The 25,854-nt window shown below is 44.1% G+C and overlaps 1 protein-coding gene across 2 annotated transcripts in view; it reads left to right on the top strand.

The window, feature by feature from the left end:
* ZFX (zinc finger protein X-linked) overlaps window positions 1–25,854 on the top strand; it is a 543,920-nt gene that overhangs the window by 43,770 nt on the left and 474,296 nt on the right. For both annotated transcript variants that reach the window (XM_069204818.1, XM_069204819.1), the window contains exon 2: window positions 15,358–15,452. In XM_069204818.1, the coding sequence (XP_069060919.1) occupies window positions 15,386–15,452 (67 nt within the window). In that variant the 5' untranslated portion in view covers window positions 15,358–15,385. The remainder of the gene's footprint in view (window positions 1–15,357; window positions 15,453–25,854) is intronic.

Below are 25,854 nucleotides of genomic sequence, written 5' to 3'. Positions count from 1 at the left end.
GTTCCAATATCTGAGATTTGTAAGGCTGCTACATGGAAGTCTGTGCATACGTTTACTAGACATTACTGTTTAGACTCAGATGCAAGAGCGGATGCCCAAGTGGGGCAGGCCTCTCTGAGAAATTTATTTGCATAATACGTATCTATTCCTGCACTTCTATCGGACAGTCCGCAGGGTTTAGGGATGGGATTGCTAATCTATTCAATGTTTATGACTATTGATGAGGATCCCCTGGAAGAGAAGGATAAGTTACTTTCCTGTAAATCCTAGTTCTCTTCCAGGGGTATCCTCATCAAAGTCATAAACAACCCACCCTCCTCCCCGGACGCACGTCTCCTAGAAGTGCAGGACAGACTGTATTTTGAATCAGTTACACAGATTGTCACCGTAAAAAGAACTGACCTAACTGTAAACCAACTGTCACCTTTCCTTCACCCCTGAGGCATGGTGGGATACTGGAGGTGCTCAGGGTCTTAAAGGCACGGTGCCAACGTTTTTATGGTTCTCCTGTGTTAACCTGCATGCAGCCTATTGGCTAAGAATGCTCCATTGTTTTTCAATGCAGTTTTTTCTCTTTTTCTCTAGAGTTTACTGCTGTTTGCTTCCCTAAGCCCAGTTTTGGGGGCTTGCGTAGATATTTATTCTCTATTGTAATTTTATAATATTAAAAAAAAAAAAAAAAAATCATAGAAATAAAGCATTTGAGCCTGTTTTAACATTATAGCCTGCATTGCTGTTTTACACATGTATAATGTGTGTGTATTTTATATATGCTCCGGGGTCCCCGCACAAGGGCGGGAATATTCAATGTTTATGACTTTGATGAGGATACCCCTGGAAGAGAACTAGGATTTACAGGTAAGTAACTTATCCATATCACCCATGAGGGTCTCCAGGCACTGTCCTTGGGCACAGGGAGATTAAGTGATTTGCCCAGAATCACACGACGTTGCACAGAGGCTCGAACCCAGTCTCCAGCTCCCAAGATGGTCGCTCTGACCGCTGTGCTACATCCTCTCCCATATAACTCAAAGTGGGGGTAGGTACTATTACTGCCTGTAAGGGAGCGGCAATAATATATCTGTAAATTTAACATCACACAAGACAACACTTTTGAGTGTATACATTTTTCTATATTCCGAAAAACGCCAAATACATTATATACATACACACACACACACACACACACACCTGGTTTCTCAAAATAAAAGTATGCGGAGGAGTGCTCCGAAAAGAAATGCTTGTGCATAAAGTAGTTTAGATGAAAAAAGAGAAAGGAAAGAGAGACATATTACATATACCACCCTATTTATACAGTCGCCTGGTTGTATATACTTTTTATCAAGCATAAGAATCGTTTAATCTAGCCAGAGGTAATTGTATTATTCATAATCGCCCCCTTAGTGAAAACAATTTACTATCCAGGTTGAAGAGAATGTCTCTAAAAAGTAACCATCTTCTGCTCAGCACATGGCTTAGTGCTCCGGAGTCAATGGAGAGGGCAGACAGATAGGTAATCCAGATGCATTCTCTTTGTTCTCCAAGGCTTTCTTATCTATTTTCTAGGAGGGCAGGAGGTTGAACAAAACAGATAGCTGTAGGAAGGCGGATGGGATGGGAAACAACGGACAGCAGGATGGGTGCAGGTGAAAAGAAACAATGATACTGGAAGGAGGATGGTGAAAGCAACATGAAGGAGAGAGCAGTACCAGTGTTTAATGTATTATTGTGCTCTGTCTATGCTTGGCCCTAAAATATGAATTATTTATGTTTTTTCTTTGTCTCGTCTGTTCCAAAAAGCTTATTTATATTGAATATGTGGTGATCTTGTATTGTGAGATCTTTGAGGCCCTACTCTGTATATTTTCACACACCTTTTATTGCAGCAAGACTAGCTTGAAAATGGTTTTTAAAGTCAGTTTTCAGTTTAAATCTTTTTCATTCAAAAAGCTGGACATTGCGGTATAATATTCATATGTCACCATCGTTCTTGTGTGTTGTACTGTGTATTTTAATAATGCACCATCTTGTGAGGGGGAAAAAGCAACTAGCATGCTGCAGTGAAGCTAATGGCATAAAACCGTATAAACAGGTTGGTGAAGGGAGAACAAAGACTGTAAAAGAACAAGGAGAAGGAAGGGTGGAAGGGTGGAAGAAGGCAAGAGGAAGAGGGATTGAAGCAAAAGCAAGAAGAAACTTTGAGTAGACATACTGCTTCATTAATTGTATTCCCATATTCATGAATTTCGTATTTTTATCCACTCCACAAATGGTCATAATGCCTTCGGGGATCGGGTGTCGGAGCAATTCCTTTGGTCCACTTTTAATTTTCCTCACTGTCCGTAAGCAGCATTATTTACATGATCACTGGATTTATTATCCTCCAGAAAGGTCCTGGTTGCCTCAGTTAAAGTAAACAAATAACATTTGGCATCACGGAGGACCTTCACTGGGCTCGGTATCAAGGGGTTTAAGTGACATTCAGATTCATTAACTCCTTATCCCCACTTCTTATTACTTGGAGTCTTCTCTTCTATACCGCATTGCGATTTCTGAAAAGGCGGGTTGACCTTCCTTCACCTGCAGGTTTTACTTTAATGTTGCTCCTTTATGAAAAACCGTCTCTCTCAAGTCTGAATCCATAATCATGACTATGAAGGTGCCATCTTCATCTTTAAGAGACTGGAAACTGGACGGTAGTCTGTATATCTTCGGGCTAAGGTCAATCCTCCCCACTTTTACTGGCAATAAACATGAAACTGTAAAGTGATTGCATATACTCAGTCACTGTGCAATCGGGAAGGATGGGAAAGGGTGGTACCCTAAAACACTGATATTTAATGCACAACAGAGGCATGCTTATGTGTACAGTTATTTTGCACACCGTCCTTATCAGCCACTACCTCTTAATTTACTATCCACTTCTCTTTAGGTGAATTCATAAACAATAAAGCTGACATGGAGCATGATGCGGACAGTCGGCAGAAATTTTGTTTGTTGAGAACCTGTTTATTTTTTGGGGTGTTTGATATACGTCTGGACTGAAAACGTCTGAGTGCCCCCCAGTCATTGTATATTGTAAAATGACTTTATCATTGAGTTAGTGCATACAATGGACCAATAGTTAACATGCCTTCCAATGCAATACCCTGTCAAACTGTTATACCTACAAACCTGCGGCCTAAGAATCCAAAAATAAATTGTGTAATGCGTTGTTACTTTTCATAAAATCCATCTGTGCCTATGTTCCAACTATGAGATCATTTCTGTGGTACATAAGTATAACATAAGGTTGGCTGTTTCTGATACCACATCCCCTTTCTCTGGTATGAGTTTCCCCAGTCTTTTGAAGTATCCTTCGCCATCTTCTAAATTGTAAATCAGATTTCTGATGTGAAGATTTTGTGAAATAGATGTTCACACTATGACTCGGTTTCTTCAGATTATCTTTTAGAAAAACAGCATGTAACTAACGAGCAGAAGCACACAAACGGGGATTATAATGATCATAGTATTTGTGATTTCCTGGATAGCTTCTATAGGAAATATGCATTACCATCTATTTTAGAATGGTTGGCTTCTGCCTGTACCAGTATCACTCCACTTAACACTGAACACCACTTCCCCACCACATGCTGTTCAAACTGTTAAAACAACATTATAATTATTAACTAAACATGTATTGGATGACGATTAGTCCCTTGCATGTTTAAACCACCATTCTTGAGGGTTTCTTTAAACCATCTAGTTCACTATTATTTAATATCTTTTTAGTGGAGACCGAAGATATTCCATGGCCCTCTCCTGAATGACCATTCTCTAAGAGTTCTTTTGGCAAACATTGTAATATGGGCTCGTGCATGAACTGAAGACCCTTGAGTTATTAGATTGGATTTCATGCTCATATCGCCCCTTGTGGGGAAAATAAAGCAGTTCAGTCAAAAAATATGCTCACAAATATCTGAACTCCTAATAATGGGCTGTTGGAAGTATATTGTTAAATCGATCAAGGGACAGAAATAAGTTGCATATGAAAAAAATGGTGTTGGGTGTGGTTCCTACAAGATTTTCTTTTTTAAATAATACCCTGTACCCAATTATAGACCCCATCCAAACTTTCAGTCCAGACGTGTAACAATTACTAGCTATCAATAAGAGTTGGACATCCATAACGTCGGAGGCTCTCCTGTCTCAACTTGATGCTTGTAAAGTAAAATAAACTTGTATTGTACAAGAAGACTTACCTTCAAACTTTGCACCCCAACAAGGTGCCAGATACTTTGTACTTATTTATAGATTTATTTTCATGTTATGACAAATGATGGCTTGAATCAATGTAATTTCTTCTGTATTTTTCATTCCGTCCTCTCGAAGTGTGTGTGCAAATGAGCAGTTCGAGTTTAGTTACTTTTTTTTTGTTGCAAAAACGAAGAGCATTATTATCTATCTCCACTTGTGGTCGCTCTTTCTATCATGCACATTTGTTATGTACATTGACAACATGCTGACAAACTGTGTTGTAGGGGGCTTCATGTTCTTCTATCTTGTATTATGGCAGTGTTTCATCTTTCAGACAACCTTTCGACCTTCAGTTAGGTTCAAATTACTTGACCACTAAAAATTAAATAAGAGGCAACCTCTTGGAAGGTTTCTCTTGTTGCGGGCCCTCAACATGTGCTTGCTTCAGAGTCCAATAATGGATCTCTTGGAAAGGATGATCTGTCTTGGTCGACAAAGTTCTTACATGGATGCAATAGCTCTGGGATAACAAAAGCATAGAATTCCCAATAACAACATTTTGTTTGTGAGCTGGAATACTACTCATTTGAATATAGCTTGATATCAGTGATTTTTGAGCTATATTATTTGCCTGCCAGATACGACTCACTAAGGATTTTAATTTGACTAACTATATGGTGTTTATTGAACTTGCTTCACCCTCCAGTAGAAATCAGACCATTAAAGGATTTGCTGTACTAGGCTCATCAAAATAAATGGAATGGGGTGCAAGGTCATGTGGATTGTCAGAATAGATGGCTTTGAAATGTGTGTTTTTGTAACAAGTACAAGTTTGATATATTGTTATTTAATGTTATATGTCATGCCAAGAAAGACACACATGGACCTCTTTGCTGCTCTGATGATCTTAATTGAAACCTGTCAAGACTGGTTCCATCTTAGAAATTTCACAATTGTGTGTTTCCTTTACACCAGTTGTACCATATTCAAGTTCATATTTCTTGATGAAATATAGTGCTTGGACATGATGCAGTTATTCATCATTATTTCCTCGAATAGTGCCTCAGTGGCTAAGGTGCTGGATAAATTATTGATTATGGTGCCTGATGATGATTATAATGATGATTATATGATTAATATGATATGTTTGATATGATTAATATGATAATATTAGTATGATTAAATTATGATTAATAATGAGGATTATAGCACCTACCTACCACACAGGAGGTAGTCATAAAGCCAGAGGAACATTCAAGACTTATGGTCCTATGTAGCTAAAATGATTTATAATGAATTTCCCAAAAAAGTAACACCCATACTTGAGCAGTTGTGGTAGGCTTACTCTGAAAACTTGTATTGGGTAAACTAAGCTCTTCCTTTTGAACACTCTGCTTAATTCACATATTAGACTGTTTTTTGATCCAGTTAATCTATGCCATAAAGGTGGGGTTTTTCAAATGTATTAATTCAGTTAAGTGACCCAGTGCATAGGGTCAAAATATCCATAATAATTTTATCAAGCAGGCCCATCAATCTATGCCAAGATTTGGTCTCTACCATTTCAGCTACAGCAAAGTATCCTTGGAGCAGATTAATAACACTTGATAAGATCATGACCTTTCGAGGTTTATAAAAAAAAAAGTGATATGTAGGAAGCAATTGTTCTAAATGCATTGACTATAGCTATTTGTAAGTGATATGATCAAATTGAGGTTTCCCAAAGGTTTCGTTAAATTCCTTAAGACACCTGCATAAGGGAATTGTAAGCTTCTCCAACAATTTTGTTTCTTGTTATTCTAGTAAAGAATGGCCTCAAGCAAGTGTGAGTACTTGTTTCTGTGGTCTTCCGTCTTTACCTGTCGACATATCAGAGTTAATGAGAAACGTTTGTTTTCGTCTACCCCCCCTCCACCAATACGGGCCAGGTAGGTGGAGGTATTTAATGGTGGGGAAATTAACTTACTGATGGATGCTGATTATATTGTTGTATTAAGATCTGCTCCAACAGGTCTGCAAATAAATTGATAGCTTTATTTACCCTTGCTATCAAATATTGCTTTTTATTAACTTGAATAAAACCAGGACTATTAACTTGAGGAAAGTTTGGGCAAGAAAAATTACACCTGATCAATTGATAATACCCCCACGGAGCAGTAATGTTTTATGTAGCGTACCTGTTTTGATACACAATTGTATGTCTAAAAATAGGGAAAGCTAAGTGGGATAGATTATTGAAATTAACTACAGCGCGGTGACTGTAAAATATTGATACATGCCTGAAGGTGTATACAGCAAAAGTACTAGATGTTATTATAATATTGATTGTCCCTCTGTCTTGATAGAGAAAATAGTTATTTGCGGTAAGGGAGTGTCTTTCTGTTGAATCCACTGCATGGAAATAGGAATGGTTAATATCAAAAGGAACCAACCACAACATTTCTGCACGTGGTACAACCGTCAGCAAAAACAGGGACTTCGAAATATTGAATGTACATTGACTCTAGTACTTTGAAGGGTTTTTGAAGATTAATTAAAACAGTTAACTATGCCAACTACATGCTGGGCACAAAACAAGAGGCTCTTCCAGAGGACCCTAATCCAGTATCTGTTTCAGGCATTGCCTATGAAGACTAATGATAAGTTTTGAATTTGATTATTTGCTTTGTTTAACAATAAGCTAGTAGAAAAACTGAAATTAGTCTTTATAGTTTAAAAAAAAAACCTTAAAGCCAAAGTCAAGATAGGTTTTCATTACAAAACAACAAAAACATATTGAAAAACTAGTGCCGCCAACTCTAGAGTACAAAAACAATCCCAGTCCATCATTTTTCACCCGCCATGCCACCTCAGTTTGGTCCAAGCCATATACAAATAAGTTTTGATCCTGCTCCTCATGGGAACAGTCCAGCCCGAACTGCCATCCTTAAAACAGTGGCTTAGGTTGGAACTGACATGTTGACAGTTACTAATAAATAAAACTCGGAGGGATGAAACATATTGGGAATTCACTTTAGGTAAGGCATGCACATTTTGGAGGGTTTCATTTGCCTATTGGTTCACTAGCTGCCGTAGACCTCGTCATATTTAGGCCTGGAGTACAGGTCAAAATATAACATTTTTATGAGGCAGCATAAGAACTAATGATTTAGACATTTTGAAAAAGTTTAGGTGTTGTAAGCCATACTGATTGTTCACCCATAACTTGAAGAGGACCTGCATTGAAATTGATATTTTGCAGAACATATGCATTGCAAGCCCCTATCTCCTGGTTGAGAGAGTCTTTTTTACTATTTGTGGGCTTTGTTGTTTTTAGTTTTTATTTGTTGTGAATTCTGGTGGGGTTTTGCAATGTTGGAAAAATCACACACAAAAACAGTGGTTGTATGCATTTATTTTTTTGGCTCTACAAGAAATCATGGAGATGGTGTTTTCCTGTGCTCATAAAAAAATTGGCTTTTATTTCCGTCCTACCCTTTTTTTTTCTTTTGAAAGATATTTTATTTATTTTCCATTACAGATACATATGGCATACTTTTATAATTTCTTCAACAGGATTAAGTTTATCTGGTTAGGTTACATTCAAACAACTAAACAACCCTAATTACACACTAATTAGATCCGCTTATAACAATCAATATAATTTCCTGCTGTAGTGGCTGGATTCCTGAGCGTGTATTGTGGCGCTGAGGAGCCCGTCACATATAATTACTGGGATGGTCTGTCTTCTGCTGAGCCCAGCCTTTGTAGTGGTTAGGAGATCCCTTTTGTGGGTTGTATAGTGAGGTGTGGTGGAGATGCTTGAGTATTTGCACTGCATTTGTCTAGCTCTCATGAGCTAGTAGGCGAGCAAACAGGTGTCGCAAGGGGTGAGGGTACTTACTCCTTATCAATAAATTACGCATCAGAGTGTTGCCTAATTGTACTATGTGCAGGCAGGTATCGACTGAGTGCATTTTATTTAATGTGTTCCCTACTTCATGGAGGTTTATCATCATTTTTGGCCTCAAGTCTGGTTACCAATGTTTCCCAAGCTTTGCACCCTGTATGTTGTTGACCATCTCGTGCTAGTTCCTTTAGTACCTGATATTCTGTGCGGGCCCAGCGCAATGTGAGGGTGTGCCAGGATTTCTGATCAGGTGCTTTGGGCGCTTTCCAGTGCATTGCTATCAGTCTTTTATACATCACGCAGGCTAGATCCACAAATTTATGTAGATGTCTGTGTTTTTTTTACTCTTGTCCTCAGCCCCAATAGGCAGGACTTAGGATCTACTTCTAATTTGAATCCTGTCAATTCCGTGATTTCTTTTACCACCTCATTCCACACTATTTGTATTCGGGGGCACTCCCAGACCATATGGTAAAGTGTGCCAATGGCGCTTTACATCTAGGGCATGCCGGCTCCGTCTCGGGGAACATTCGCTTTATCCTAGCTGGGGATAAGTACGTTTGATGTGTGAAGTTAAACTGAGTGCAGCGAAATCTGGGATTTCTCGACACCCCCTGGACGTGATGTAGAGCTTTCAGCCAATCTTCTTGGGGGATCGGGACAGGAAGGACAGTGTTCCACCTCTCCCTAGCCCTCTCTAAGTCAGGTTCAGGGGGCTTGCTGAGGATCTTATATAGGCTCGATACTACTTTTGCTTGGGCATCATATTGTAATATATGCTGTATTATAGGAGAAGTCTCTGGTTCTAGGGCTCCTGCCCCCCATGTTTTTTTAATTGCATGACATATGGCATGGTAAGCCAAGAATTGTCCGGGGTTCACTGCGGTGAGAGCCTGTATGGCTTCAAATGTCATTAGTTTACCGTCTTCAAAGCAGTCGCCCACTACCTGTATGCCCGCCTCTGACCACACGGATGGTGGGTGCGTCGCGTCCTCAGTCCACCCTGGGAGGCGGTCCAGTGGGATAAGCGGGGTGTAGGGGAGCGTCTTGTGCGCACTTCTTTTAGCGCTGTGTAGGGAATTTCCTTGCACGCCACTGCTATTTCTGCTGTTCTAAGCTCCTTTTCTAATTTACCAATTTCTGTATGCAAGGTGCGTCTTACTCCCCATGTGGTGGAGATACATTCTCCTCTTACCACTGCTTTGTGGGCATCCCATTCTACAGCTCGTGAATTTGAGGTTGAATCACTTGTTTCCCAGTACTGCCTCAATGTGGTGTTCAGTGTTTCTACAAATGCCTGGTCTTCAAGAGCGTCCAACTGCAGTCTCCACGTGGGAATCCCTTGACCTCTCTTGCCCCAATTCAGTGTTATTCTCAGTGGGGAGTTATCTGATAAAGTCTTCGCTAAGTATTCTGTTCCGTTGACCAGTGCGCCTATTTCCTGGGTTCCCCATATTATATCTATTCTAGTGTGTGTTTTGTGTGGGACTGAGTAAAATGAGTATTCCCTATGTTGCCGATGTCTCATGCGCCATATATCATAGAGTCTCATATCACCTGCCCATGTCTGCAGTGGACTCGTGGCAGTTCTCTTTGCTATCAAGCTCTCTTGGGCGTTGGACCTGTCTAGTGTTGCGGTCGGCGTGCTATTAAAATCACCCCCCCCCCCCCCAGATGGCCGGGGCCATTGGGTTTGTCAGTAGTGCCGGCGTGAGCGTGCCCAGGAATCCCGCTATCCCACTGTTTGGGGCATATATGCCAACTAAAGACAGCTGTCTGCCATCTAACTGGCCTTCCACCACCACAAATCTGCCCCGTGATCTATTCTGTGTGCCGTTTGGAGAAATGGGACGCCTCCTGCTATCCATATCAATACTCCTCTTGTGAAAGCTGAATATGATGTGCCTATAACCTGTACTCCCCACTTCGCGCGCAGCTCCCGCAAGTCTGGCTCCAGCAAATGTCTCTCTTGCAGGATAGCAATATGTATGCCCTGTCGCCTAAGGCGTGCATGTACTCGGGATCTTTTACCTGGCGCTCCCATGCCCCTTACATTCCATGTCACTATATCATATTGGTGTGTGTTGCATTTCGCGTTTGGTGCCATGTGACTTTATAAATTGTGACTAATCGTGGATTTCTCCCATTCACCAAATCCTTCCAGGCTGCAGCCCCTCCAGCAGTGCTATTTATTAAGGTTACCATTATCAGCAGTGTTCCCTGCATTTTGAATGGATCTGTGGTGTGTATTTTAACTGGTTTACTCCCCCCTCCCACCCCAACTGGTTCCCTAACCCAACTATTAACTGGTGTGAAACTACTCAACCAGTGAGTGTGTAAGAAAACCTGTATCCGTCTGGATATCCGTGGTGGAGCTATCATGTCGACCAGATGTGGCTCTTTTGCGGGGCTCACATCTTTCCGCAGACTTAGTCTGCCAGTGCAGTTGGGCGCCCCCAGAGTGTAATCCCCCCCCTCCAGCCCTCAAAGTGCACTTCAACAGTCAGAAGTGGGTTTGTGCAAAAGATACTCCACGTTGGGGGTCTGCGACCTACGGCGTCCTCTGCTGCCCTGGAGCTTCCTACGCCGGGCGGCTGTGTCAACTGTGAGTACCAATGATGAGGTGGCACGGCTGTGTGTAATTAGAGTTTGTCTGCAGTTCTGGGGGTGAGTTTCGGTCCTTTCAGTTCTCCTGTTATTGTAGCGTCAGAGCTGGCCGTGTCAGAGTCCATGTTGATCTCGGGGGTCGTCCGGATTGCCTAAAAATTGTTCTGCGTTAATAGGGGAGTTTCTTTCAACACTTTTGCTCTTTCTTCTGCTACTTGTTGGTCAGTGGGTTGTCCCTTAGGACGCCTCCTAGAACGCCTCCTTGAGGTGGAGACTAGCCATTCCTCATCTCCTTCCGTGCCCTCTCTGGGGCGCGCAAGCCCCTTGGCGTGTAGCCATGTCCAGGCGTCCTCAGGGGAAGTGAATATGTGAATGCGGTCCTCCGTTGCCACTCTTAATTTAGCAGGGAACAATAAAGCATATTTAATATTGTGCTCACGTAAGCGCTGCTTGATTTTAACATAGGAGTTACGTTGACTTTGCACCTCTTGTGTGAAGTCTGGATAGGCATTGATGACTGAGTCCTCATAGCTAAATGGGCCTTTGTTGCGGAACTGTTGTAGTATTGCATCTCGATCCCTGTAATTTAAAAATCTGGCAATCAGTGGTCTGGGTGGCTGACCTGAGACCGGAGGTCTTCCCGGAATTCTGTGCGCCCTTTCCACGGAGAAGAACTTCGATGGAGCACCATATAGTACTTCTTTAACCATTGTTCTAGGAATATTTCCGTGCTTAACTCCTGCGTTTTTTCGGGAAACCCCAAGAAGCGAACGTTGTTGCGGCGCGACCTACTCTCTGCCTCTTCTGCCCGTCTCCAAAACACCTTCATCTCCGCATCCAGACGTTGAATTTGTTTTTGATTGTCCTTGGCCATAGGGGTTAGTTCGGACATCCCCTCTTCTGCCGATTTCACTCTTTCCGACAGTTTACGATGATCCACGCGAAGTAAATTCAGGTTTTGTGAAACTGCATCTATTCTGTTTTCCAGAGAGGATTTAGTGTCCCTAATCGCCTGTAATACTTTTTCGAATTGCGCGGAGTGTGTCATGAGTGTGCTCTCTAATGTTTGTAGGGTCGGATTTGTCTGTTGGCCGCTGGGCTTCGGTCCATGGATATTTCGGTCTTGATTCTTGGTTGATTTGGGCCTACCAGCCATTGTGCAAGTCCGAGAGGTGCCTAGTAGGGTGCAGCGGATTGCGTCCTGGCGCTGTCCTCACAGCAAAGTGCACTTTTACCATACGTTGTTGACTTAGTGCATACTTCCCTGCACTTTGGGTTTCACTTAGGCAGGTAGAGCTTAGGCGGTGCTCGTTTCTAATGTTAGCTATCCGGCTCGTACTCCTGCTTATTATCAGTCTGATGCGGGGGCTACCTTCCAGCCGGGCGACCCCAGCGATGAGTTGCCTTAAAATGTGTGATGTACCCCTTGTAGTATCATATTTGTGTGTCTCCTGTGCTAATATGCCATATGCCACGAGGACATTGGTGAGAGCGGGCGGCAGGCGCTCGACGGGGGGAGTGGCAAGAGATGAAGCGAGGGAATCAAAGGCAGATTAGAAGGGAAGCAGAGATCCGCCCCCCCCATCCGGGCTCTCATCTACCCCTCCGTTCGTTTGGCCGAGTTCCGTGGTCTCCCGGGTCGGGGAGGGGATCAGCTGGCTGTAACAGCCCGGTGGCAGCAAGCCCAGTTCTTGAGTGTGTCCTCCCCGCACACGGCCTGGGCCCAGTTCTTCACTAGTTGGCCTCCTGGGTTAGTGCCCGCAAGTCTCCAGTGCTCCACACATTGGACAACGTGCTCCGAGTGCGGGGGGGGCAGAATTTTGCACGTGGTGCGCTGCAATCTATGTTCCCCGGTGCCAGTACCTCGATGGAGGGGAAGGGGGGGAGGGGAAGCCCCAACCGCGCCGCTCTTCCCGCAGCCGGGACCCGTGCCCCCCAGCCCCCCCCCCCCTCCGTACCTCTATAATGTGTGGATGCTGCCTCCGTGCGCAGCATTCACCGCTCCAGGCTGGGAGCCGCGGCCCCAGCTCTCGAGTGCCCACCTCGTAGCTGGGCAGGCCTGCAACGGCGCTGCGCTTCAATCAATCGCCCTAGCCTCCTCCGGCACAGGCTTTCTCCTCTGGGCCCCCAGTGGGCGATTGACCTCCTGATAAATTGTCACTGTTTTCGGTGCCCCATCCGGGGGCCACCACCGTGCCGAGTGGAGGCGCCGCACTGCTCCGCAGGGGCGCCGGGAGCTGCCTCGGCCCTCCGTGCAGCGCAGAAGAGTTCCGACGGGGGGCGAGAAAAAAGCCTCCCCCGGCCCAAGTCCGCCGTCCCAGCCAATCGCTCACCGATGAGAGCACCTTCTCACCGGCACTCCGCCCGAGCGCTCCGGGGACCCGCGATCGGGTTCACCAAGCGCGGCCCGCGTTGCGCCGAGCGCCGCCGGCTCAATCGCCTCGTGTACCGTCTCCCAGCTGCGAAGCAGGCCCTGCCGCCGAGGCACCAATTCCGCGGACACACAGCTCCTCCGGTCCGCGCTAGTCCGCAGGGGGCAGATCACGCTCTCCCCAGCGCCGATGAGACTCCGGGTGCGCCCTACAGGATATTTGCAGCGAGTCCGGGACGGAGCTCACAGATTAGGTGCCCTTCCCGGCCGCCATTTTGGCTCCTCCCCCTTCCGTCCTACCCTCTTACATTCCTAATAATTATTTCTTACTTCTTTCCTCTCCTCTTTCTCTTCTCTATATGTTTTCCTTGAATTTGCTTTTCCAAGTAACTTTATTTATGTCACCTTCCTGCCTGTCTCATTTCCCGATAAACTCCTTTTGAGGAGTCCGGCCCCACCCTATGCCCAGGATGCATATTGATCATTTGCGATCATTTGCAAGTTGTGATGTTTGGACCATATTAAGATTTTGATTGGATCGTATGGAAATGGAGCGGATGAAAATATTAATTTTGAGCATTTAACACACCCTTTTGCTGCGTTATTCTTTAGACAAGTTTCAACTGAAAGAAGATTTTATATTTGGCACATAAGATGTGTATTTTGTGGGATGCTCAGTTACTGGGAACGAGTGTCACTCTTGCCAGTGCTTTGTCTCAAGATAGCAAGAAAGGGGTGCGCTGAAACATGTGGTAGTATTGTCTGAAGTCTAAAGGGAAAAGTCTGTTAAGAAATTAATATGCAGACTCTTAGCTGTACAGCCCTTAGTGAGAGCAAACTCTGCTGCTGTGCAGCTGAGGTGGTGGTGCAACTTCATGAGCTGCAGGAATCGTTGCGATCTTTGCCTGTACAATTGCCTGCATCAGAAAACTCTGTTATGTTGTTGGCCATAAAAATATGATTTGTGTTTGAAACCCAGCACAAGGACCGCTAAGAATTGATTTATACCAAACATGCCAGTCTTTGTTTATTTGAAAGCAGTGCAGGGACTGTGCTCCTTCCAGGTGAGTGGTGGGGGAGGGGTCTGGGGAATGAGCAGAACCCAATATGAGTCTTTTAAATACATCACCATAGTCTGTACATGTGATTTTTGTAATTTGTTCGCCTTCCATGGCTCATTTTGACATAGGCGCAATAAAAATGCACTTTAAACTTGGTGATCATGTGGCTATATTATGAACAGGAACTCTTTCAGTTTGCAGGCTCTGAATGGGTACATGCACATGTTTTTGCTCAAGTTGTGCAGACTTCAGCACGTACTGGGAAATACAGAGCAGGGATATCCATGTTCCTGAGCAGCACTATCTGCAGCTTACAGAGTAACTTGTAGAATTTATAACTTATTGTATGCAGTGTAGACAGGTCAGCTTCATGAAAAACTGGTGCATGGACTACTTCAATATCTGGTCTTGATAATTTAATATGTTCACAAAGTGGTGATTGTCTTTATGAATCAGGGGATGCAAATTCCATAGGTATGCTATTCTATCATTGTCATGTAATTCTAAGAGCAGGACTGTTAGGTACAGCACTTTGAGTGGAAATGAATTCTAGAGGTACTGTGAGCTTTATTTTCACAATCCAGATATTTGAGCCTTCAAAAAGCAAAGCTTTGACCCACTCTCAGCGAAGGAGGATATCAAGGTGGTGCTTATTTCCCTCGATTGAGACCCTCCTCATAGTTCATCTGTGAACCTGATAGCCACTACACTGCAATGTGCAGTGTACAGTGAGCTGAATCCATATGAGGTGAGCTGTGCTCCCAAAGTGAATGTGGACATAGATTCGTGGAGTCCAGTAACCTTGCAAAATGTCAAAATGGCTTCTTTAGTGGCTGTGCCCAAGAGGGTAATGGTAGGAGCATCCACCACCGAAAACTGCTTAGAGATAAAGCGCTTAATTCTGCTGCTTTGATACCAAAAGGCGTCAAAGTAGTTAAAGTGCAGCAAAATCCAGTGTGGTTTTTACTGATAAACCACTATTCCCTCTGTTTACCTGAAAAGAGGAAACAGTAACTACTTCTATCTTCCACTAAAGAGGAATATAAACTACAGACCTAGAATTTTAACTGCGGAGGTGTTTTACTCATAAAATCACTCGTTTCTAGATACTTGGTACCAAGTGCACTCTTTCTAACATCATTACAGAGTTAAACTTCTGCCATATTAAATGCTTCTTTTTTCTTTAACAGGAATTTTGACCAATGAAAATCAAGGGCCATGGAAGACGATGAAGCTGGGCTTGAGCTGCAGACTCATCAGCCTAGTGCCTACTTTGCTGCAGCTGGTGAGAACACAATCACATTTATTAAAATGTTGTTCTGTTTATTTGAGCTCAAAATGCATAGAATTCTATTCTCAGTAATAAGATATCTTAGTTTGTTATTAGTAGAAAATGTTAAGTATGCTGTATCATCGATGTCCTTTTCTAGGAGGCAGCAATTCTTTCCTGGTCTTAAGCTTCCACCATGACTTGGTGGTTTCATAGTAATTTCTATCCTGATACATCACATATGAACAACTACAGCTCAAATACTCAGGCAGTCCATGATGTGTGGGTCATGCCCTCTTTCCTCACGGGACCCAGACTAGTGCTCACCACGTGGTGCTCGGGGGCCCAGTGTCTGAATACTTTCATTGCTGTTTCAAGTATGTTAGAGAGAGATGTAATGGGGTAGTCTCTTGTTCATTGGGGACTAGGAGGTAGGTTGAAGCTGTCACTCTAGCTAGTAGAGCGCCTCTGCCTTTTGGCTCCTGGCACTTTGTCTCATTTTAGAGCATACATGTGCTGATGTAATACCAGGAGAAGTTGTTACACGTGGCAGTGGTTATCAGCTTGATGCATCTTCACTTTTGCAGTTCGATCTAGTAACTGGCCCATTATTGAGAAGAGCCTGGTAGTGCAAAGATAATCTATGGTGCCCTTCTGTTACCACTATGCATATACCCTTACACGTTAACCCATTCCAACTCCCTCTCCTCTCACTCCTCATCTCCCAAACACAAAGATGGGGAAAAGCCAACCCTTGCTCCTCAGCCTGGTTCACACCCCAATTAGTTTTTTTAATGTTTTTGTTTGTATACCCATACGGCACCCGAACAGTATTAGTTTTGTGTAGTTACAAGAGTAGCCATGTATCAGATTCCATACCTTAGAATATTCCCCAGATGTCAGACTAGATCCAGATTTGTTTTGCCCAATCTCCTTGTGTGCTGGTAGGTGACATTGTTCAATTACATGGGGCATCATTGACGTGGTCTGTGCTGGAAATGATGTGTGCTGCGCCTATATAGGTGCCACCCCAGCACACTGAACTCAGTGCCTTTTTTTTCCGCGACATCAGGGTTGATCCGATCGAGTTCCCCTCAGTTAATTTTTGACATTTTCTTTTTTTCTTTTTTGTCGAATTCCACCTGTGTGTCTTTTTCCACCTGCTTTTTGGGCTATGTCCTTGAAGAAACTGACCGGTTTCAAGCTTTGTAGTACCTGTCACAGGCAAATGTCTGTGGCAGACACCCACTTGGTATGTCTGTGGTGTCTGGAATGGAACCACGACTCCACAGTCTGCATGGATTGCAGGACCATGAAGCCGAAATCCATTTGGTTGGCTGCTCGCATGTGACTCCGTACTGCTCCATGTCACATTTGTGAGGGAGGTTCTGGGACTGTTCCTGGAATTGCTTATGCTGGTCATCGTCACGGTCCCGGAATTCTTCAGATAAGTCCCACAAGACGAAGTTCAATAGCTCTTCAATTTATCCGCATCGATCCCATTCATCATACGATGGGCAGGAACAATGCCACAAATTCAAGCCCCACTCCCATGTTGTCCTTGTGGAGCCCACACCTCAAACTGGGTCCGCTCCATGCTTCCCAGAGTTTCCTGGAACCCAAGCGACCTCCACCCTAATCCAAGAATATTTTGTGGGCATATGCCTCATTTTTGGGCAGTCAGATCCCTTTGGAGTGCCTTCACGCCCCATTGGTTTGGGAAAGACTCCGACTGGGGCTCTGAAAATGGGTCTTTCTTCTGTGCGAGCAGGGGTTGCAGGATCTGTTGGTGGATCAGGACTGGTCCCGGAGGCAACTTTGCAACTCTCTTTCAGGACCATTTCAGTAGCACCCTTCCCAGTGCTGCCAGACCCATCATAATTCCTGACTCTGAAAGAGAGCTGGACCGGTGTTACCTGACATAGCTTCCAGCACTATCCAGGCCCACATAGCCTGCATTAGAGATGGAGCTCTCTTTCACAGTAGGGCACTCTAAGGAACATGAATGGAGGGGTTGTGAGAATCCCTATGGCTATTCTGACTCCTGTAGCTGGCTGGCAACATCTGGTATGAGGACCTGATTGATGCCAGGGATGTGACACCTCACCAGACACTGACTTTCTCTCTCCTCCCACAGTGGCTATGGAGGAGGGGCCTCCTTTGTGATGGTGGTCCCGGACCTTCAGCTGCTCACGGTTAAGGCCAAGACCAATATCTTGACAAAAGTGTTTCAGCGTGGGGTGTTCTTCTCAAAACCCTTACTCCCCTTTAATGTAGCCCTCCATAATATCCTGCTCGGGGCCAGGGACAAACCTTGCAACGGCACCCCTGTGATCAAGACTATCTCCCACCACCAGGGCCTCACGTATGGGTATCCAGTCTTCCTCTCCCAGCATCCCACCCATAGGAGCCTGGTGGTCCAGGCCTCCACTTCCAAGAAAAATCCTGGTGTGTTCCCTACGACACCACCAGATACAGAAGAGGATGGATAGCTTTGGAGAGAGGATCTTCTCTTACACAAGCCTAGTACTGCGGCCCTGGTGGTCCAGGCCTCCACCGTCAAAATAAATGCTGGTGTTCCCTGCCACACCACCAGATGGAAAATGCAGGAGGATGGATACCTTTGAAGAGAGGATTTTCTCTTTCACGAGTCTAGCACTGCAGTCTGAAAAACACCCAGTGCTTATTGGACTGTTATTCCCATACACTCTGGGGTGCGGTTGACAAGTTCTGCCTATGGTTTAGGAAGAGGCCAGAGCCATACTCTCCCAAGCTATCGGTGATGGGAGATATGCAGCAAAGTTCACCATCAGATGCGTATTGAATATAACCGACTTGCAGGGCAGAGTCATTGCTTTCAATGTGGTGTTTCAACATCATGCCTGGCTGAGGACTACTGGCTTTTCTGGGGATGTTCAGACATCGCTTATTAACATACTCTTTGATGGGACGTGCCTTTTTGGAAAGAAGGTGGATTCAACGCTAAATCATTTTAAAAACGGCAAGGCTGCTCCTACGTGGTGGTTGGGACGTACCGAGGCCCTGTGACAGCCACATTCTGTCCCTTCACAGCGGTAGGGGCTATCAGCTGTGTCCTTTTCCACCTATCCACACTGCCAGCAGGCACCACAGTCTTTAAGTGACTCTCACATGCCTATGAGAACCAGAGCCAGAGGTCGATCCAAACCCAGCCTCCCCAGCCCCTCAATTAGCCGCAACCTCAAAGCCTCTTCAGCTTGCCCTCATACCATCGTGGGCATCTGGTTGGTGGCAAGATTCGGCACCACCTGTCCCAGTGGAAGGAAATCACTGGATGAATGGGTGCTTCAGATTGTTCAGCGGGGTTGCACCCTACTTATCCAACAAAAAACTCCACATTTGCGACTGTCCCCCGATCAGAGGACTACCTTTCGATCTTGAGACAGGAAGTGCAGGCTCTTGTACCAAAAGCAGAAGTAGATCTTGGTTGCGACTCCGGCTACATTCTGGTGCTGAAAAAGGATGGAGGCCTTCGTCCTTTCCTAGACCTGTACCCTCTCAACTACTTCCTGAAAAAGGAATTTTTGTTTTTTGAAAATCTCTTTATTCAACAGTTGCTCAGTATACAAAATTGGCATCGTCATGAACCAATGTGTTGATACAGTTCAGAGAAAAAAATACGTCATAAGCCATATCTAATGTTGACCAGCAGTGGATATTTGAAAGGTACTTCATAAAATCCAACCCAGTGATATAGGCAGCCTGAGACCCACTTACGACCCCTGGTTTCCCCACTTTTCATATTTCCAGAGACCGCCCCGACTTCTGTAGATCAGTTGTTCAGCTCGCTGGCGAAAAAGGACAAATGTAACATGCTCACCTTGCCTTGGGTGCTGTCTGCACTTGACCATTGCGACTGGATGGTAACATTGGATCTGCAGGATGGCTACTTTGAAATCCCTGTCCTACCTACCCATAGATGTTATCTGCAGTTCACAGTAGGCGAAGAGCATTATCAGTTCGCTGTACTTCCTTTTGGTCTTACCGTTTCCCTCGCTTGTTCACTACGGTAATGGCCATGGGTGCAATACATCTGCGGAGATGGAAGTTCAAGTTTTGTAGCGTGAATCTTTTCTGGATTCACATGCTGTGCATTATTCCGTTATCTAGTGGTTGGATCTAGATATTTTACTATTACCTTAAACGTTTATGTCCTTTCTCTATGTTTGTTTGTGGGGGTCAATGGAACCTTGGTGTCTTTGTGACGTTGTCCCACTTCCTCTGGAAGTCTCCACCCCCCTTTGCCATTTTTAGATTATTTTTGTCCGCCGTATTGTCTGGAAGTGTTTATCAAGAGGTCTTCAAATCAGGAAGAAACTTCAAAGAATTAATCGAAATCGGCAAAGGAAGTAGTCACAGAGGAAAAAACACAAGGCATAGGAAACAAGTGACAGTGAGGTACATTTTTTTTTATTTCCACTGACAGAGCAACAAGAATGCCCAGTCGGAGGGCTCCCCAGATGGCGTGATGGAAAAGACACCTTTTCAGTTCTGTAAGAACTGCCATCATAAATACGCAAAGAAAGACAAACCTCCTGTGTGCGACCTTTGTCTTCCTGTTGTACACTGTAGAGAAGACTGATTCTCCTGTTTGGTTTTTACACCTAAAACTTTGAGGGTGAGGAAGAAGCAGAGAATGGCACAACATTCTCTTCACGGTCAGAAATCAGGACCATCTTTGAAAGATCCTGGCTGTTATGTGACAAAGACGAAAATACAGCTGAGGGCGCAGAAGAAGAGTCATTGGAAGGAGACTGTTATATCTTGGATAAAGGAAAAAAGGCACAGAAAAAGATGCAAAAAGAGGTAAGAGAGACAGAGACCGCCTCTAAATCTCTTCAGCTGAAAAATTTGGACTTGCAACATCAAAAAGGGGCCCTGGTGCTGAAACGCTCTGCGACCGCAGGCAAGTCGCATGAGAAACTCCCATGGAATCCTCGAGGGAACCTCCGGAGGATAGAGGGACTCAAATACAGGACTCGATGAAGAAAGGGAAGGCGAAAGATGCTGCATCTCCATTATTAGCCCCTGACGCTCCCGCAGAGCTCTAAGGGAGAGCATTCGTCGGAGGAACCTTCAATGTTGAAGAGAAAACATTCTACCTTAGGCTCTGAAGACAGGGCGGTCGCAATCGAAGGAAAAAAAAAGCTTGAGGCCGAAATGGCGGCATTAATTCAAAAGAAACACAAATTCGACAAAGATCTGAACGTTTTTAGAATTCCATATAAATCTTCAACAATGAAAGATATTTCAGCAGAAAATTTTCGAGCTTATTTAACACCTGAACTTCAGGAGGAGGAGGACATATTATCATGAAGGGGAAGACCAAGAGTACTTTCAACCTTCAGGAGAAGGAGGACAGGAGGAGACTCTATGGGAGGACCTTGATGAGGACTCTCCTGAGAAGGATGTTGAGTCTAATCCTTCAAAACCAACCCCTCTCCCCCCCCACCCCCAGATGGCATATGGATGTAAAACTTGGTTATTAAAAATGCAGCAGACCACTTTAATGTGCAGCTGGAAGAAGATAAACTCCAATCATGTTTTCTATTAGAGACACTAGTACCAACTCAAACTAAGAACCAACAGCTACCCATGTTGCCAAGGCGCTGTCTTGGTAATCCCATAAAATGGAGATTCAATTAGACTTAATCTATATGATGGCTCAGAATGTGCTCTTGATAGACAATAATTTGAATGCGCTGATGGGGAAGTTAGAAGGGTGGGACCATTGCACCCCAATGGGGAAGGTAGAGGATAGGAATCACACCGAAGCAATTCTAGATAAACTTTCAACATTGCCAGAGCTGTTATCCAGTTTAATTCAGTCATGTATATCTACGGGTGCCACTGTAAAGGAAAAAACAACTAGCTCTATGTCACTTGGTAGCAAGAAACAGGACACCCGTAAAGGGAGTCCCCTGTATCCAAGTCTCAGGGGTTGGCTAGCATGGAGCATGATGTAAGAATTGCCCACTCTCCTATGGCGCTCCCGCTATCTCCTGTAATTATTGTGAGAAAAAAAAATCCTGAGTTGTTAAATCTGGAGAAAGCTGCAGACCCGCCACAAAAACCTTCACCTCTCATGGTGTTTTCACTTAAACCCTCCATTTCTGTGGAAAATGATATCCTAGATGAGCTAACTTCAGAGACCAGTCCGAAACCGTCCCAAAATGAGCCTCCCCTGATGGTGTTGCAACCTTCCCCCACAAACACATTGGGGAAAAGTAGTCAAGAAGTGAAAACGGTGATGATAGTCAAAGAAGCCGCATAAGTTGAGCATGGGGTATGGCCAACAGCCATTACTGACAAGAAGAGATTGAAAAAAACACAAAAATCCGAAAAAATAAAAAAACACAAGATGGAACCTAACTGAGAGACCACTTAACAAAACCAGCAACCCCGCAGATACATTGGCACCTTACCCCATTTTTATGCAGAGATCAGTAGTCACCTTCACACTGAGCGTCCGCCCTGTAGATGAGGATATCCCATCTAACATCGAGTTTAAACCCCAAATCAATGACAGTAAGGCTGTTTCGGCTAACAAACCTATAATCTCCCACTTATCAACTCTGGGTCGAGGGTTTCTAACATAGCACTCAGTCAAGTACCATCTATAGTAGGTGCTAGGTCTGTTAGAATTTCTGCCCCAGGGTTAACAAAGGGTCCTTCACCAGCTGTAGGGGAGTTGCCTGTAATGGGACAAGAATCTACAGGGAGCACGGAAATAGCACAGGTGATGGGCTATACTCCAGTGCCTTACCTTTTGGGCATGGAGGGTGGGTGTAGCATTACTGAAGAAAACCTAGATAGAGAGTTAAATAATATGCCACGTGTTTCTAACAGGGCCGCAGGTCTGAATAAACAAAGTAATAGTGACAATGCAATCCAGCAGCATCTGAGATATGTAGATACCAGCTCTGTACCGCAAGGGGCTATGGGGATAGTTGAGAGGGATTCTCAATCAACAGGAAGCTTAAGGTCAGGCCAGGAGGGGGTCTGGAGTAGTGAGAACAGATGTCAAATTCGTCTAGAAACAGATTATGAATATACTAGGGTACTGAAGATAAAGCCTGCAATCTATCAAGAACACACGGATCTGTCGACCATCATTTTTACCCCATTGTAATCAGGGGTCATGGGATATTCTCAATTGATCTAATACCCTACGATTACTACATCATATTTTAGCATTTGCAAAGTTAATGTCAGAAGACTTAATAGAGGTAAACGTAACACTCTCACATGGATTAGCGAGATTGAATCAACAGTGACCACGTGGTCGGCACAAAGTAATATTGATAGAATCTTTGAATATGAAGGCCTCTTAGAAAATTGGGGCATAAGATTTAGTAAGGAAGTCAGAGATTGGTACACACGAGCCTCATCCACCAGAAATCAAGCACCATCTCTGGCAAGAGAAAATCTCAATGTATTGAGAGGTTCCTCGGCTATGAATCCACTATTCTCAGGGGAAAAAATAACCACACGTCTGATAAGGGAGACTGGTGATCCCAACCAGGATGAGCCTAAGAATATAGGTAGGGCTGAATCTGGTGGGCTAAATGAGTGCCATGATACTTTGAGGGGGCAAGGATGGGATTGGCTCCCTGCAGCACTGTCTACCAGAAGGAAGAAGTGCATTCAGCTACGTAAGCACTACCAGCAAACTTGAATCAAATCCAATTAAAATAATTAGGTGGAATGTGGCTGGCATGGCTTCGTTATTAACCGGCGCTGGCTTTAAGATTTTTCCAGACAAGGCAGACATAATGTGCTTTCAAGAAACATGGACAGTAGAACCGATGGCCATAGAGGGCTTTAACATTTCAGTCCCCTGCATATTAAAAAAAATGTGTTTGGTAGACGCATCGGAGGCCTTGCTACATATGTTAAGTTAGATCTGGCCACTAAACTAGTAACGTGGGAGAAATCTACTAGTAACATGCTACTGCTAACAGTACATGGCTTAGCCTTCTGTAAAAAAAAAAATCACTCCGGTCACCGTGATAAACATATATATTAACCCCTACCAAGGTAAGAAATTGATGATGGCCAAATCTACACTGGCCCTATTGAAAGAGTTTGTCCATAATCACCCTGGCCATGAGTATGTGTTGACAGGGGACTTTAATATTCAGCAGTTTGGCCAGGAAGGCCTCAAGGTCCCGTACAACTGGCTTTAGAAGCTTTTTTGAATGAATATGACATAAAAATAACTGATCGTTGCAATATAGCATTGGGCACCTGCATCCCTACTTTTAAAGACATATCCACAATAGATTATATCTTTTTAAGCCCAGGACTCCTGAGCTGGTGCTTATCCACTAGGTGGTTTACAGATCTGAAAGTGACCATAACCCAGTGGTAATAAAAGTTGCTCTAGGGGCTACGAGACAAGACCTGTATAAAGCAAGTGGTCATCAGTTCTCAGAATGCCCCACCATAAAACGCATTAAATGGTCTGCTTCCTGCAAAACAAAATATGAGGCATGGAAGAAGGCAAATGGTCCAATAAACCTTTACCAGGGGCCGGGTCAAATAATAGATCAACGGGGGCTGGTGCTTAAAAAAAACCTTTGTGCTCACCTCTGCAATAGATTGCAGCCCTGTCAAACTGGGTGTAAACAGAACAGGGTGGTTAAGCAGCTAGTATCCAAGGAATGCTCACAGTATGAAAAGTGGTATCGGCAGGCAGAGAGGCGTTACAAGAGGCTCAAAATTCCGGCCTCAGATGCATTCAGGAAGTCGACATGGAAAGACTATAGAAAAGCATTATGGATGCTGAAGATAAAAGAGACGGAAGAACGTTGGAAACATCTGGTAACACTGCTCCCATCCACGAAAAGTAGAGAATTTTGGGATTTGATCAGCACATTGCTTTACGACTCCGAAACAAACACTAACGTGATCTCAGCCAGCGACTGGGAAAGGCATGTGGGAAATTTGTATGTAGACATATAATATGTAGGGGATCAAGCTCACAGCGCTGGCCTTAATGAATCGGATCTATTAGATGACAAGATTGGCCCTATCACCATTAAAACTGTGCAAACTATCCTTGGCAAAAGAGGCGAGATGGGGCCCCTGGACTCAATGGCCTGCCAGGGAGCATCTTCAGAGATGACCAAGCCTACTGGGACGCACCCCTGACCGATTTAATCAACGACTGCTTACATTTGTCGGTGGTTCCGGCGGCATGGAAGGAATCAATACTTCAACCTATCTATAAAAAAGGGACATTACTTGCCCTGAAAACTACAGGCTGATAGCCTTATTGGATGTAGATGGTAAAGCTTATGCAAGGGTTTTATTACAAGAGCTGGAAGAAAGGATCTCAGCAAATGGCATAATTCCACCTTATCAAACAGGTTTTAGACCTAGTTCCCCTATGTTAGATAATGTCCTGGCACTTTCATATCTTGGACAAGAAGCACTAAAAACCAATGTCTTTACTGCTTTTTGCATGCTTTATTGAATATAGTGCGGCTTTCGACGGGGTGGTGCGGCACACCCTGTGGAAGAAACTAGTGTCCTGGGGGATTCCAAGGAAATCTTGCCTCAATAATGGCCCTATACTCGGAAACCTGGGTGAGAATAAAAATCACAAAATCACACGTGACTAGGAAGATTTTTACCAACAAAGGCCTAAAACAGGGCTGTGTCATATAGCCCACTCTCTTTAATTTATATACAACTGACCTGGGTGCTGAGTTGCTCATAGATAATACGTTTCCTCCGAGGTTGGGGCAATTGGTTCTTCCCATAATACAATATGCGGACGACATGGTTTTGCTGGCCCTAACCAGGATTGGGCTCATAAGGGCCCTTGATATACTGCATGACTACAATGAAAGAAATGCTTTAAAAGCGAATGCAGAAAAAAATAAAGTTCTGGTTTTTAGCCGTCAGTCAAAAATGTGTATAGAAGATGGAAACTCGGTCCTCTAAGTATAGAGCTGGAAGATAAATATCACTACTTGGGGTCTGGTTATCAAATACGGGGAGAAAAACACATCAGGCAGCAGCACTGTCCTCTAAAGCAGTAAAAATCTCACACGTATTAGCAAAACTCCATCAGCAGATTAAGGCACCCACATTCGAATCCCTAGGGAGGGTGATAAGAGCAAAACTGTTACCTTCAAATACTTATGGCCGTCTGGCTTTTCCGGGCAAATTGACAGTCACTCTAGAGAATGCCCAGATGAGAGCCTACAAAAGGATCCTTAAGATCCCCACATCAACAAGGCATGCAGGGATACGGTTGGAACTAGATATATAATATGTATGGATTTGTATAGATATGATAACGTTTTATCAAAGTGTCAGCAGGGCAGAGGATTGTAGCCTCAGGGGGCTTTGAAAGTAATTTTCA

The sequence above is a fragment of the Pleurodeles waltl genome, chromosome 8 (assembly GCF_031143425.1).
Source record: "Pleurodeles waltl isolate 20211129_DDA chromosome 8, aPleWal1.hap1.20221129, whole genome shotgun sequence".
NCBI lineage: Eukaryota > Metazoa > Chordata > Amphibia > Caudata > Salamandridae > Pleurodeles > Pleurodeles waltl.
Note: the sequence above shows the minus strand (reverse complement) of the source record. Positions and strands in the feature narration are given on the sequence as shown.